This window comes from Tursiops truncatus, chromosome 17 (assembly GCF_011762595.2).
Source record: "Tursiops truncatus isolate mTurTru1 chromosome 17, mTurTru1.mat.Y, whole genome shotgun sequence".
In the NCBI taxonomy this organism is placed as follows: domain Eukaryota; kingdom Metazoa; phylum Chordata; class Mammalia; order Artiodactyla; family Delphinidae; genus Tursiops; species Tursiops truncatus.
In genome coordinates, this window is record NC_047050.1 from 4400240 (window position 1) to 4416390 (window position 16151).

At 37.8% G+C, this 16151-nt stretch overlaps 1 protein-coding gene across 11 annotated transcripts in view; it reads right to left on the bottom strand.

Moving 5' to 3' along the window:
• Nucleotides 1-16151, bottom strand: part of TMEM68 (transmembrane protein 68) — a 34380-nt gene that overhangs the window by 11968 nt on the left and 6261 nt on the right. For 7 of the 11 annotated variants that reach the window (XM_073794397.1, XM_073794393.1, XM_073794395.1 and 4 more), the window contains 5 exons: nucleotides 15548-15592; nucleotides 14337-14730; nucleotides 6003-6167; nucleotides 5333-5365; nucleotides 3115-3308 (listed from right to left, as the gene is read on the bottom strand). In XM_073794397.1, the coding sequence (XP_073650498.1) occupies nucleotides 3115-3308; nucleotides 5333-5365; nucleotides 6003-6167; nucleotides 14337-14661 (717 nt within the window). In that variant the 5' untranslated portion in view covers nucleotides 14662-14730; nucleotides 15548-15592. Of the gene's footprint in view, nucleotides 1-3114; nucleotides 3309-5332; nucleotides 5366-6002; nucleotides 6168-7375; nucleotides 7516-7770; nucleotides 7881-14336; nucleotides 14731-15547; nucleotides 15593-16151 lie in introns of those variants that run through there. The other 4 variants (XM_073794401.1, XM_073794402.1, XM_019925332.3 and 1 more) reach the window with 4 other exon arrangements.

Here is a 16151-nt window from a genome sequence, read left to right on the forward strand (position 1 = left end):
GTGTGTGAAGAGGTAGAGAATGTGTATTTTGTTAAAACTATTCTTGGGGAATAGAGCGTGGCCTTGGAGTCTTAACTTTGCCACAAAAATTTAAGTGGGAACCATTGGACAGGTCACTAAACCTGTTTCTTCATGTATGAAATGACAATAATAATAATGATCCCATCTCAAGGTTTTTATAGATTGAGATAATACATATAAACAATTTTATTGAAACGAATGCTATTTTCTTTTACATCTGTTATTTGTTTTCCAATTAGAGTAAATGGGCTCATTTTTTTCCCCAAATTATTTAGCTACGAAATTACCTAAAAATTCTTAGCAAAGTCAGAATTCTCAGGAATTCACAAAATAAGAGTGATTTAGATTATATCAAAAAGCCTGTAACTTGCAGACGAGCCTTAAATATTTTCTGCCAATATTTTGTGAATTTCTGTTGATGACCTAGATTTTCACTTGAATTTCCATTCCTTTGTTTCAATTTAAATGTGGTTAGTCTTGTAACAACAGTCGTAGCTTTTTATTCAAAGTTTATGATAATTCTGTGAGACCTAAGAAGGGCTTTTTCAAATAAGCTGCTGGTACCATTTACAACTGTATCCTCATGTGACTGAAAGGCTTCCCTCGCGGATCTGCAAGGCCCTCTAATCTTGGGGTTGGCGGACTCACTGTGCAGTGTACCAGCTGCCTGCAGTCCTGAACTGTAAGCTCTGCTTCTGACTTGCTGTGTGACAGGGTCCCTCCATCCCTTCATCTCTGTGTGCCTGAGTTTCCTCATCTGTAACACTGGAATAATTACATATGTCACCTACTTACTGTACAGGGGTACCAACATAAAGCCTTTAAAAGTGCTAAGAAAGGTTAGGGTGGTACAAGATTTATCAGTGATGCAGTGCTATTTTGTAAATCAGCAACGTTAAAGATTTTTGTTTATTAACTTGTAAAAGGCTGTTTATTAAATTTTCTCAAGTTTTGTATGAAAAACCTTAAATTATCTAGGTTATCGGGGTTTTTTTTTTTGGCTGTGTTGGGTCTTCGTTGCGGCACATGGGCTTTCTCTAGTTGCAGCGAGCGGGGGCTACTCTTCGTTGTGGTGCGTGGGCTTCTCATTGCGGGGTTTCTCTTGTGGAACACGGGCTCTAGGCACATGGGCTTCAATAGTTGTGGCATGTGGGCCCAGCAGTTATGGCTCACGGGCTCTACAGCGCAGGCTCAGTAGTTGTGGCGCACGGGCTTAGTTGTTCAGCGGCATGTGGGATCTTCCTGGACCAGGGCTAGAACCCGTGTCCCCTTTATTGGCAGGTGGATTCTTAACCACTCTGCTACCAGGGAAGCTCTATCTAGGTTATCTTAATTAATTATCTAGAAACTCAGGGATTGATAAACGGGCTTCTTTCTCTATATAATTTTTTCTTTCAAGACTTCTTCCAGGCAATGGTCCTTAAAACTGTAACTTAAGGATGAGGAATTAGAATTCCATGATCAATCTGTGTGATTCCAAATCTATTTTTGTCACTTTTACCTTAAACCTTGGAAGAAATAATTCTCTCAAAATACAAACCTGAAGATTGAACTATCTTTAAGTTTTTAGCTGTTATCATTGCTTTAATGTACATTTACACTGATTATCCTTAATTTCGGAACAACTGTGCATATATCATCTTATATTCTACGTTATTCATAAAGTCTAAGGTTTTGTTTTCTACCTTAGTACATAAGACTTTCTGGAAAATAAAATGGGCTATAAATTAATTTTCTGTACCATTAATACTATTAACATAGACTTAAATTCAAAAGACTCCTTTCTTGTAGTATTTAAAAAATCAATTCAACAAATGCAGAGAGCCTACTAAGTGCTAGTCATTGTACTAGGAATTCAGAATATAAAACGTGGCTTTGTCCTAAGGGAGTTTATAATCTACTATAGGACAGTAGTGTTTAAATTTTTATGTTGTCCATCATTAAACACTTGGACAAGTACATTAACTTATACCAAGATCACATTGTTAAAGCACTATAACTTACTTCTAGGAATTACATATACAAATATGTACAGAGAATAGAGCTCAATGTATATTATTTTATTGTAACTCTGCAATTAAAAAATAAAGGGAAAATGTCCATTCTTCTTCAAATGTTGCTTTTGGGTTAGAAGGAGTCATCCATAATCCTTTCCTTTTTAATCAAAAGCCTGTATCTGCAAGATGAACAGGCAAGCTAAGGGTGCAGACTGGTGTCTATATGACAGCAGTGGAAACACACACACAAAAAACAGAAATGTGAAAGCGTTAGCAGCAGTCCCTAACTAATTGGCCTGGAAAAAGAAAACCACCTGGTCAAGTGCTATGATTTCTTTTTCTGATAGACAATCTATAATGAAAACAAACAGAAAACAAAGAAGAAACATTCCATAAGTAATAAATGTTTCATAGGATAAAGTACAATACAGAGACCAAAAAGCTTAGATATACTTTCCAAAGCAAAAAAACAAGATGACATTCAGATTTTCCAGTTTACTAAGTAGAATAATTACAGTGAATCCCAGAGGAACACTTAATTTTATTGACAAATTCGTTCTTTTAAAAAGATCTAAATTACACCAATATCTCTTTCTCATCTTTATTCATACTATTAGAGAGCTGATCACATTTACTGATGAAAAATGGTAGGAACCATATATTATTTGGGCTCTCTTGTTATACAAATTGGTCACAAATGCAAGAATTACAATGAACCAACCAACAGCCATCACTGAAACGTGCCAACTCAGTTGAACCAAAGGATTAAAATACACGGAGTTGGATTGATTATACTTATGAAAAAAAGTATAAGTGAAGGAATACAAAAAATTTCATAAATCTGATTAAAAGAAGCTGGATTTTGAAGCATAAAATAAAGCTTTGCTAGATATTTGCAAATTTCCAGATTGAATTTTTTTATAAAGATGGCTTCCCATGCACAAGGAATATTTCTCTATTGTTATCTTAGAGTTACAGACACTAATTTTTAAAGCAGCTCAATGACAGTATCTAAATTCTGATATACTCTTAAGCTATTTAAGCATTTATTTTAAAGACACAGCTTTCCTTTAATAATCAGTTTTATACAACTCACCACTTTTGCATCAATTGCAACCTGAGCGAAGCCTTTACGATTACCCCACACGATGTTGTAGGTCTCATCGCTAATCAGGGCTTCTCGAACACCACCTGGTGAGATAGCTAACAAGTGACCACTCCGCAGAATTTCAACACATTTTTCTCTTGGTCCATGTATAGCACAAAATACATCAAGTAATAAACTAAACCCTGTAAGAAACATTAGCATGAAGATATATCTTAAGTACTTCTTGTCCAATTCTTCAAGAGCAAAAATCTTCACAACCTACATAATGTACTATCTATACTTAAATCAGTAAATTCTTTTTTTTACTTTTTTTTAAACCAACAACAACTCTTAAGGTTAACATAAGATTAATATTGCTGGTAAATTAATAGCTATGTCTCGCTGATTACTTTCTCAGTGATCACCTACTACTCTGGCTACATATTCAAATTCTTAATTAAAACTCATGGGACTTCCCCGGTGGTCCAGTGGTTAAGACTCCATGCTTCCACTGCAGGGGGCACAGGTTCGATCCCTTGTTGGGGAACTAAGATCCCACATGCCGTGCTGTGTGGCGGCCAAAAAAAAAAAAAACACCTGGGAAAATAGGGATTCTTCTTCCCATTTTACAGATGAGGAAAGTTGACTCAGAGAGTTAAGAAGCTTGCTCCAAGTCACACACCTAGCAAAGGGCAGGGCAGAGATTCCGGTCCAGGTATGTCTAGTCCAAAGCTCCTTCCACTGCATCTCATGGCCAAACACTGTCTACAGTATTTATTAGAGCAATCAGAAAGGACATCCCATCATCAATCACACATCTAATCTTCCATTAACCCTATAAGAAAGAGAATCACTCAAGAGAATGTGAGTCTGACTGCTCTAGCTCTACCAAAATTGGCAAGCCACAGTTAAAGCTATTGAAATTAAAAGTTAGATACTGCTAATTCCACAATAAAAATTTTTTTAAATCAACAATGATAGCAATATCATTAAGAGTTTTTAATAAAGTGAGTGGTTGGCTCAGAAACAATTAATTCCAGTCTTAATATTATACAGTTTTTCAAATTATAGCTATTTATGGATGAAAGAAATAATCCTATCAGTAATTAAATATTTTAACCAAATCCTAAACTGGAAATTTAGAGGACTGGTGTTTGTATACATTATCCCTTGAGACTGGGAAATATGGGGATGGAGAGTGAAAACTGTGCAGAATAATCCAACTTCTCACAGGTTTAAGGATCTGAAGCAAGATTATCAATATTATTGAGAAGAAATAATTCTCATCCTATACTATGTTAAAAGTTCACTGATTTCACTAGATGTATTCTCATGATAAATGAATAAACGGGAGGTTTAATAAATTACAAGATCATAAAGATCATAAAGGGGGAAATTTTTAAGTCAAATGCTAAATAAAAATATTCACATTTATTATTTATAAAAAGAAAAAAAAGTAAGCAACCTAATGTTCCATAAGAGAAAACTAGTTAAGTAAATATTTTAGTCATATATTTAAAATGTTATTTATAAAACATGGGAAAATGTTAATGCTACATTAAGTTTTTTAAAAAAGAACAAAACAGTTTGCATAACGTGAAGATGTGCAAATTAAAAATGAAGCAAAATAGGACTTCCCTGGTGGTGCAGTGGTTGAGAATCTGCCTGCCAATGCAGGGGACACGGGTTCGAGCCCCAGTCCGGGAAGATCCCACATGCCGCGGAGCAACTAGGCCCGTGAGCCACAACTACTGAGCCTGCGCGTCTGGAGCTTGTGCTCCGCAACAAGAGAGGCTGCGATAGTGAGAGGCCCGCGCACCGCGATGAAGACTGGCCCCCGCTCGCCGCAACTAGAGAAAGTCCTGGCACAGAAACGAAGACCCAACACAGCCAAAAATACATGAATGAATTAATTTTTTAAAAAATGAACAAAATAAATCAAAATGATAACTGGATATATGTTAGGAGGGTAAGACCATATAATGATGTTTTTCTTTCCTGTAGTTTCCAAGCTTATTATAAAGTGATCATATTACTGTCCAAAGAAATACATTTTATAGCCAATTTAGTTTATACACAAAGTACAAATGGCTTTTTAGTGGCCCAAGGATGCTGGAAACATTAACCATGTCTATGAAAGGCACTAAGAGAACTGTTATTTCATTCACTGTCTGGTGTTTATCTGGTTGACGGTTGGCTTTTGCTTTTACAATTCCAGAGAACATACCATAAACTTTCTTGGCTTGTTTCTGCTGACTTCCTGACAGAGAAAATAAGATTTAATCTTAATGAGTTTACTTTAGAATGATATTTTTTAAAACTCTTATCATGTTTGAAACCATTCAGTTTATTAATCTTTTTAAAGAGGTACGAAGCCTTTATGAATATGAATATTTAAAAAAAAGTGGTCCTCAGTCTTAAGAGTTATAATTCTACCAAGCAAGTCAAGTATGATAAAAGACATAATAGGCTCTTTAGGTTAGGATTTCTGAGGCAATATTATATGATTATATAAAGACAAAATATATCCTGGCTAATTTTTTTTAACTTTGATTTGCTATCAAACTGACAGTAATCAAACACTAATTACTATAAAATTAAACTCCCAGATCAATATCTCATAGAAAAATTCACCGTATGAAAAATCAACTACCTTCTATACCAAAATACAAATTAATTGTTTGGAAAAAGTTACAATTTCTCTTATGATTTAACTTCAAAAAATAATGACTACCTGTTAATAGAGAAAGAAATTAGATAACATTTTTGGCCATAATGTTTTTATATTTAGGTATATTACCTAAAACAGATACTAAACTCAAAGACATACAGACTGTCACATAGTTTGATCACGTTAATTAAACATTTTTATATCACCAGCTACAGTGAAAGTTTACCTGGAATTTTAAAAACAAAGTGATCAGCTACTACTCGGCAAGTTCTGCCTTTATGGATAAAAATTTTAGCCATGAAGTAGTAAAAATCGATGGGAATAGCTCCATGATAAAAAATGATCAGTGCTGGCCCTTCTGGTATTTTTTCCATCCCATGAACTTCATAACCTGTTAGAAAGACAAAATACAGATACTTAAAATGTATTTAATATTAGTTTATTTATACTAAAGGATGGTTACTAACTCAGACACTCAGTCTTTCTTTCGGGAGCACAAGCCCCCCTGTTTCCATCCACTTTCCCCTTCCCTCCCTCCCTGAATATATCGGTCCTACAGTGGTTGGGTGGGCCGGCGTGCAGTAGGTGCCTGGGTGGAGGGTGGCCTGCGGTGGGTGCTGGAGCCCAGGCAGGGCGAGGAGGGCATCCGTACAGGGTGGCCCGGGATGGCGAGTCAAAACCCAAACGGTCACGAGAGCCCACACACAGGAGAAGAGTCTAGAAAGGGTGCTGGGGCCTGGGCGGGCAAAGGAGGGGAGCCATGTGGCATGAGGATGGGGGTCAGAGCCCGAGTGGAGCAGGGTGGTGTCCCTGAGTGGCAGGGGACGGTGGCAGTGATGGGAGACTGATTACACCCAGGGGGACTGATCAAATCAGTTTACATATTAAGGATAATGTCAGCCTGGTTTCTCACTGTTGGAGAAGGTTAACAGTCGCAAATACAGAAAAGGAGAAAACTAAAATCAACTCTGCAGCCGTAAGAGAACCTCACTCCCACCCTAAGGAGAAGCAGCAGCACGTTAGAAAGCTGAAGTCGCTCTCTCAGCCGCGTGGGAGGGAGGGCGGGCAGGTGCCACAAAGTGGGAGAGAAGGAAACAACCAAAATGTTAACAAACACTTAAAGACCGAATGTGGGCGAGCGCTAGGTGTTGGATCCCCGGCAACCCAGAGACAAACAAGAGTCTGCACCCACTCCCCAGCCTCACGCAGGCCTCAGCGCATATGCACGAGAAAACCAGGGGCAGGGCAGGCCAGAGACTCACGGGAGACCCTGCTAAAGATTCAGAGAACAAAATCCCCCTCGCTTCCCGGAAGCTTCTCTTGTAAAAGCAAAACCTGGCCCAGGGAGAAGCGCAGGAAAGCCTTCCACCGCTTCTAAGAACCGGTACTTGCCAAAGGTACCTGACGCGGGCAGGGACAGAGTTCCACTCCCCCCGCCCCCCCACTACTGAAGGAATAAACTACTTGGTAATATTTCAAATGGGCTCAAGAGAATGTTTTTAAAAACTAAATTTAATGATATTTCAAGATTCTGTATGTGTCTATACTTTTAACATTTCTTCCCAATTACCAAATTCTAATTCAAATAATTCAATTTACTTAGAACAGTCACTGAAGTTGTCTGACGTTATCCAAAGGATCGATTGTCCCATCAGATAAATTTTCCAAGAAATAAAGAATACTTCTTTCAGGGATTCTATACAGCATATTCCTGAGGTTCTCTCTTGTTTTCCAGAATACTTTTTTTTTTAAAAAAAAGAATTGAGAAATAATTGTTACTTAATACCAGGTCACCTGATTGAAAGTAGAAAAATTCAATGAATCAATTCATTATTGACAAAAACTAGAGTTTACCATCGTGCCACTAAACATTAAGCCCCAATATTCAACTGTGTCACTCGTAAAGCGTGGATGTGGTCATACCGCCCCTCGCTATAAAAGCACCGGCAGATAATCACTCTGGTCAATGTCAAGGCCTTTTAGGTCCCAATTACCGATCAAGTGATGTCAGATTCTTTCGGTGTCACGTGGACTCAGGGCGCCTCCCTCCTCTGTGTTGCTCACGTGACCGTCTCTAAAGGAGCACTTCCTGTCCCATGTTTCCCTGTCGAGCAAAAGCAGAAATCCTGGGGCACGTTACCTGCTCCTCGCTCAGACTCTGTATTCCCCTGGTCACCAGCTTCTGTGCGTTTTACCTCCAGAAACTCTGAAATCTATCACTCCCTCTTCCCAGTGTTGGTTTTGAAGTGTGGCCCCGTCCTCTCCTGCCTACAGAACCCCAGTCCTGGGGATCTGATGGGCAACAGCAGCTCAGAGAACGCAATCGGGACCGCAGCTATCGCCACCGTCCGTCCATCCGCTGTCCAGGGACGGGGAGCCTCCGTATGCACATTTTATGCACATTTCGAGCGGTCTGGGCCCCTTCAATGTAAACAGCCCTACCCTTGGGACGATTGCGGTTCTCTTATTGGATGCCAAGAGATGCGCATTTATTTACCTCCCCTGCTCTGTCCCCTGAGCCTCTCCAGATTCTTTGGCGAGGATCTGAAGGTCACGGGAGCTCAGGTAGCCTCATCTACCTCCATAGCGATTCTTTACTATGTAAATGAGTTACTGCCCACTGGCTTTAGACATCAGCATCTTGAATCCAGATAAGGATGATCTTCTCCTAAGAGAGAGATCCTTTCTAAATTTGTCACCAATAATCCATTTTCAAGGCTATACGCCTACACACTATGGTAAAATAACAATACCATCCTTTTGAGTCTTCCTCCGGAAAGCACACAGAGGCAAACTACCTACAAAATAAAGTCAAACTCCTGAGCATAGCATTCAAGAGCCTTGAAAGCCTAATTTGTCTACTTCTCCAGGTTCATCCTTCCGCATACATCTCACCCATGAATGATTCATCTTCTGGTCCTGAATACACCCTGCCTTTTATTCAGTACTGAGGTGTGTGCATGTTTTAACCTAGGTAGTTTCCTATTAGGACTATAGCAATGAATCTCAGTTTTTCCATTCAACAACATATCTTGGACATCTATTTGATATACACATGTAGCGATTTTTTTTAATGACTTTTTTAATGGCTGTAAAGGATTCCATAATGAATTCCTATCACAGTTCATTTAGCCATTTTCCTATTTAGGGACCACTGGATTGTTTCCAATTTTTCAAATATTGGTTGCAATGAACCTTCATTTATATGCATCCTTGTGCACTGAATGTGTGAATTTATCACTAGACTGGATGCTAAGACAGGTAACTGTTGATCATATGGTACACGCCCATTTTAAATGATAACAGAAACTACCAAATCATCCTCCTGACTCGCTACACTACGGTACTTTCTCACATGCACCGAGTGAGAGTTCCCATCTCCACATTCTCATCCTTTAATGTCAACATACTTTAATTATTTGCCAATCCTCTGAGTAAAAACGCTATCTCAGTGCAGTTTTAATGTGCACTTTCCGAATTACTAGTGGGCTTATGAATCCGTTATAATTATTGGCGTTTATATTTAGACCATTTTTAGACCACATGCTTAGACCACTTTTAAGTTGGATTTCTTTTCTTACTAATTTATTATTTTCTAAGCCATGTTGTAAATGACTTGTGGTGATCTGCCCCATCTTTTGATGTGTCTTTTAGTTCTGTCTTTTTTGAACAGTTTTTGTTGTTTTGCATCTTCTTTAAGACCTTCCGTAGTTGGAGATCATCAAATATTTTCCTATATCTTTTCCTGCTGATCTGGAATACCACTTTTATCATTTACTAAATTCACATTTCTGACTTTTTAATCTGTTTGATCTGTTTGTGATGATCCTTTCCCTGTACCAACGCTGTAATTTTAATCATTATAAATGTGAATGGTTTTGATATGCTAGGGGAAAACTTCCTCTTTTGTTTTTTCAAATTTGTCTTGGTTATTCTTGTTTGCCCTTTTATATGCATTTTAGACGTTTGATGAAAACCTGTTAGAAGTCTACTGAATTGGTGAAGGAACTGGGAGTGTGGGCTGCCGAGCAACATCTCTACTACGCTGAGACTCTCTATCCACTTCACCTTTTCTGAATTCCATTTGTAAAGTATACAGTTTCTCCATAAAGTTTTTACGTGTTTTTTGGTTAGATCTAGCCTCAAGTAGCATTCTTCCTTTCCATTTTAAAAATGATTATTGGTGGTATATGAGTAGTTACTATTTTGTGTTTATCATACGCCCATTTCCCTTGCTAACTAATCTTATTAGTACTGATAGGTGGATTCACTTGGCTTTCAGGCATCTCTTCTCTTCTCGTCTCTGTACTTATTTCTAGGAGCTCCAGGACAATGTTAAATAGTAGTGGTGAGAGCCTCCTTGTTCTGGTCCCTACTTATGGGACTCGCTTTAATACTTCTCCACTTCTCCAATGTGGATCATCTTTGTTGAAGATTCCTGGTACATTCCCTTTATTGAAGTAGTACCTTTTAGTCTTCGCTTCCTAAGATTTTTTTTTATTATAACTATTGAATTTTATAAAACTACATTCTATGAGACTGACCTGCAAATCTCCTTTTTGTGTTCTCCTTCGTTTCAATAGCAAAGTTCTGCTAGCTTTGCAAAATAAACTGTGTAGCTCCACATGTTTTCCTACACTCTCAAACACAGATGGGCATTATCTGTTCCTTAAAAGTTCAGTATAACCTGTGGGCTCTCGGCCCTTTGTGAAGGGAGGAGGATACAGACTGACCACTGTTCCAATTTATTTCATGATTACTGGTCTGTTCTGTTTCTCTCTCCTTCTTGAACCAATTTTGATCATTTCTTTTTTCCTGCAAAACTGTCTATTTAATTTTTAAACAAAATGGTGTGAAATAGTTACTCAATTTCTTTCCCACTCATTCTTCAAAGCCTTGTTCAAAAGTTACTTTCTCCATGAATAGTGCTTTCACTTTTGTCCCATAGAAACAAGAATGAACATTTATTGAGCATTCACCTGACAGGCACTGTATTGGATCCGTAATAACTATCTCATTTGGTCCTCACAGAATCCCTGCACTGATGAGAAAACCCAAGTAAGAAAAGCCCATGTAACTTACTTGAGGTCACACAGTGGTACCGCCAGGACGCAAGCCCACATGCATCTGACTCCACGACCTGTGCCCTTCCCCACACCACACCTCCTACTAGAGGTGTGCCCGTGCTAACCTGCACCTGTGATTTTCAAATGCTGGTTGCCATCACTCATTGAGTTATGCAATCACTTTAGTCAGTTATAGTCAGCATTTTTCTTTTTAAGTAAGAGAGAGTAGAATAGAAAATAGAGCAGATCGCATGAAGGGAGTATATACACTTTTGATGAAATAGTATATACCTGTATGTATATACTGGGTGGCAAAATGCATTTCTTCCTAGCAATAAGAATCAAAACTTTGATAGCCTAAAAATATACCTTGAAAATACTAGGAATCTTGAACATAGTAGGTGTGTGAAGTTGAACTTAATAGTGACCAAGAAACAAGTGATGTATTTTAGTGCTTTCCAAATTATTGGAGAAAGATGCTCTGTAATGGTGATAGCTAACATTTGTTGAACTTTTATTATGTAATAAAAATTATTCTAAGTACTTTACATCAAGGCCCAGTGAATCCTTCCAACAACCCATTTTACAGAAGAGGGAAATGAAGTCCAGAAAAGTTAAGTATCTTGTTTGAAGAGAAGGGTTATTTACATAGTCTTAAAGGAGTTCTCCCAAGACATCTATCAATTACAAAGTAAAAAATAGCAACTTTGTGGTGGAGAAACCTAACAGACACCTCCTTAACCACGTGATCAAAGTCACCATCACCAATAATAAAACATGTCAACATCATGAACCTCGGATACAATGTGCTGAGAAGGACCCACCATCAGAGGGATTCTTATCAAAAATGCACAACTTCAATCAATTTATGGAAAACATCAGATCTAAATTAAGAGACAGTCTACAAAATCACTGAGCAGTACTCTTCAGAAGTTTGAGGTCATAAAAGACTAAAAAACCCTCAGAGATTGGAGGAGACGTGACAACCAAATGCAGGATGGGATCCTGGTAAAAGGACACTGGCAGGGAAACTGGTAAGATGTGAATAAAATCTGCAGTTTGGTTGATAGTATTATACCACTGTTAATCTGATAACTATACAAACGGTTATGTAAGATGTTAACATCAGGGGAAGCTGAGTGAAAAATAGGAACTCTGCACTATTTTTGCAACTTTTCTGTAATTCTAAATTTTTTTAAAATGAAGTTTAAAAAAATCCTAATTGTTGCAAAAGGAAGGGAGGAGGAGGAAGAGGGAGAAGGGAGGGGAGAAGAAATCAGGTAACCTGTCCAAGGTCCCCCCGTGGTGACTGGCAGGGCCTCGTTCGAACTCAGGAGTCGGACCCAGGAGTCCTTCCCTGGGGGAAAGACAGAGGAGGGGAAAGGAAACTCTTACCCAACTGAAGGACAGCGGGAATGTTCTCCTGAAATCCCAATTTAATTTTCTCATAAAAAACTCTACTACATATGGTTTAATTTATAGGATGCTTTACTGAATAAAATATGTCCATTTCTTTAAAAATTAATAGTAAAATGTGAAGTAAAAAAGTCAAAATTTTTATAGTTTAAAGGCTGTAAGCAACTTGAGGGCAGGGGCTTCACTGACAGACTACCTAGAAATGCAGGTATCTAAGAAATACCAAATTCATGTTTCTTGATGTAGGAGAATCAGATTTTTTTGAAAAATGATAAAGCACTTACATAATATACATTAGAGGGTAAAATTTAACTTCAAAACAGGAAACACTGGATAGATTCTTATACAAAGATACTTACAGTAAACCAGTTATAAACAAACAACAGCTCAATAGGTAAGTAAATTAGTTATAGGATTTACAGAGTCCATATAGTCATTATAAGTCATGTAAGGAGGCTCAGTGACATGAAAATACTAGTCTGCCACACAAATAAAAAACAATAAACACACAGAATTCAACTGCATGGTAAATTTTAGGTGACTATTATTTTCTTCTTTATTTTTACTCGCCACATTTTCTAAAATGAACATTTTTATTAGTTAAAAAATTCCTCTGAAGACTCTTTACAAAGCATAAATTAAAACTGATTTGACATCAATACGAAATCCAAATACACACACAGACGCCTTTGTGCGTCACTAAGGAGCAGAGTGAGGAAAATCATTTTAGAGAGCATCACTTATCTTACTAAAATACGTTAAATTATTATAAATAAAACATTAAAACATGGTAAGAACTATATATTTTACTTCCTCTGAGCCATAGGTGCATATTTTTAAATACCTCAGGAAAATAAATAATAAATACCTCAAAATTATATATGCTCCTACAAAATAAGTTTAACACTTGAATTTATCCACATTAAATCATGTCTCCCGAAACAGAAAAAAATTCAAATTCCTTACAACATATATTACCCTGAAGTATAGAGGGTTATAAGTGGGAGGGGGACATCGTTTCCCGAGTACTGTAAACGAGGCCACTGAATTTCTGTCTCACTGCTTTAAAGACAGTGAACGAGAGCAGTCCACATAGGCACGGTCTCTGGTCACGGAATGCTGAAACAGCATCCCACCTCCGGTGAACAACCACGAGCAGGTGTGAGAGTTGTACGGACTGGCAAGGGCATTCGTATTCATGGGTAAATACTAAGAATTCAACACATCGACGGCATGTGGTTCCTGTTTGCAAAGCTGCTGTCTGTCGACCGCTACACTCTGACCCTGAGCCCAACCAGGGACAAGCCTGCGGCACAGCACAGATCAGAGGAGCACAGGCCTGGAACCAGGAGTCAGAGGCTGCATCCTGGCCCTTCTCCCTGGTGTCCTGGCGTGCCTCGGGCACCTAACAACCTCGCTGTTCTTCAGTTTCCTTATGGGAAAACTGTAAAATGGAGATAACACGTGGACTCTCTCTACAGCATTATAAGAATTATAAGAACTGATGCACGTTAAGCATTTGACTGTAATGGACAGTCAAGTGCTCAAAAAGATTTGCAGGCATATGTAGGAATAAAATGACAACATGTCAGCTGAATAAGTCACACAGCAAACGGAAAACGGGTACATTTTGGTATATATATTATATCTAATTTAATGTTATTACTATTTAATATTATTTTTCATTTTTTAAAAATCTCTACACTGGGGAAGTCAAACTTATTTTGAACAAAATGGAAGTAAACGCAAAATAAAGCAATTTCAAAACAGTTTTCTATACTGTTTTAATTCATCTCTTACTCTCTTAGATTCTTAACTATTAATTTTTTATTTGAGCTTAGAGTAATAGTCTACATTATTACGTGGTTCTTTGTTTAATGGAAACTAGTGTGCTCAGAAAAAATCATTTTAAGAAAGACATATATATGCACAATGCATGCAAACAGGTAACAGGAAATAGTAACTATCCCTTCCATTATATTTTTCAATATTTCCTCAATCAACAAAATGAAAGGGTAACACGGTTTCAGCGCCACCCACACGAAAAGGAGCCCAAAACTCAAAGTAATCTCGCTTACCGTGCCAGACGGCCGCGTGTCCATCCCACAGCGTTGCCACCGTCTTCCTGGCACCGTCCCATAAATTATGAGAGTAAGCTTCTTTTAATACATTCTTCCTCTTATAAATGTGTAAGAAAATAATAGTAAGGTAGAGAAGAAAGATAGTAAAGTAAGGAAGTATTAAAAGTATGAGTGGTGTAAAAACCCACAACAGATAGTTTGCAAAATTCCAGTAGTCCTCCAGTTGCTCCACACCAAACCATTCTTCAAGTACGTGGATCAGACAAGTCATGGAGGGCATGGAATCCTGTCCTGTCCCACAGGTTTGATTTTTGTCTATCATTTTTCTTTAGGTGAAAATGACAAATTCAGTCTCTTTCTTCGACATCATGGCAGGTCTTTAATTTAGCCACTAAAAGGGAAAAAATAATCCAAAGTTATTCTCTTCACAGCTGAAATGTTAAATGTTTTAGCCTACATGAATACTGTGTAGTCCTTTCTTAATACCAAAAATGAGTAGATTGTTAACAAGTTAACTTTGTTGCAGATTTAAATGTGAAAATGGGTTTCATTTGTGAAGAGTGTTGGGTTTAGCTATTGAAATAACTCACAAGCTACAATTACAAGAGGAAAATAAAGCTGATGAATGAAATTTCAGATTGATCTTAATAATTTGACTTATATCTTAATGGATCATACTGAACGTTTGTATCTTAAACTAGGTTATGTTGAGATAACTATTCTTCATAGAAGAAAACATCAATATCTGATTCAATAAAAGTAACCTAATTCTTAGGAAATGATGACATACATTTTTAGATATTACCTTTTCCAAGCAAGTTTATAGAAAAGCTCTCTGTTCCTCTGACATTATACAATAATACAAATTTGTCAGTGTCATTTTTATCTTATAGTCACTAAAATTTCTCTTGTATCTTAAATGATTGAAAGAATACAGCATGGGGCTTCCCTGGTGGCGCAGTGGTTGAGAGTCCGCCTGCCGATGCAGGGGACAAGGGTTCGTGCCCTGGTCTGGGAAGATCCCACATGCCGCGGAGCGGCTGGGCCCGTGAGCCATGGCCGCTGAGCCTGCGCATCCGGAGCCTGTGCTCCGCAACGGGAGAGGCCACAACTGTAAGAGGCCCACGTAGCGCAAAAAAAAAAAAAAAAAAAAAAAATACAGCATGCAATTATTCTATGTCATTCTCTAAACCATTCACTTAACTTACCAGAAATTAGATAAATATCTTGTCCCAAGCTTCAATGTCTGTATTCTGAAAAACACAGTATATAAAAGGAAGAAAAATGATTTAAAAAAAGATAATCATTAATACCCAGAGATAGAATTTCCATAAAATAAATGGCAAGACACTTTCACCAATGTGTGACAATTATGCTTACAGCCCTATACTAGTGTATCACAATTAAAAATTATACTCACACTACCAGTGCTTTTAGTGAGGACACCTCTATATACTGTTTTAGTTCCACACTATAAAGCCCCACCTGAGACACTTTTTAAATTCACAGCTCTAGAAACTTCGCTTCTTCAGAGAAAAAGTATGAAGTTAAGATGTGTAACAGACTCTGTCTCTTTTTAGTCATTGCCAGATAACGAGCTGATGGTCAGACATGATATTCGATGGTGCGGTTGCATCAGCCTCATGATCATGTTCTCCTACAGAAGATTTCCTGCTTCCATCACTATTTTCTCTGCTTCTGATTCTACCCTTAGAGATATTTTATCATTATTCCATACCATATAAACTTAATGAAAATCATCTCAAGTCCTTTGAGGATGAGGCAGGAAATGAAAAAATGAAAGAAAGGGAT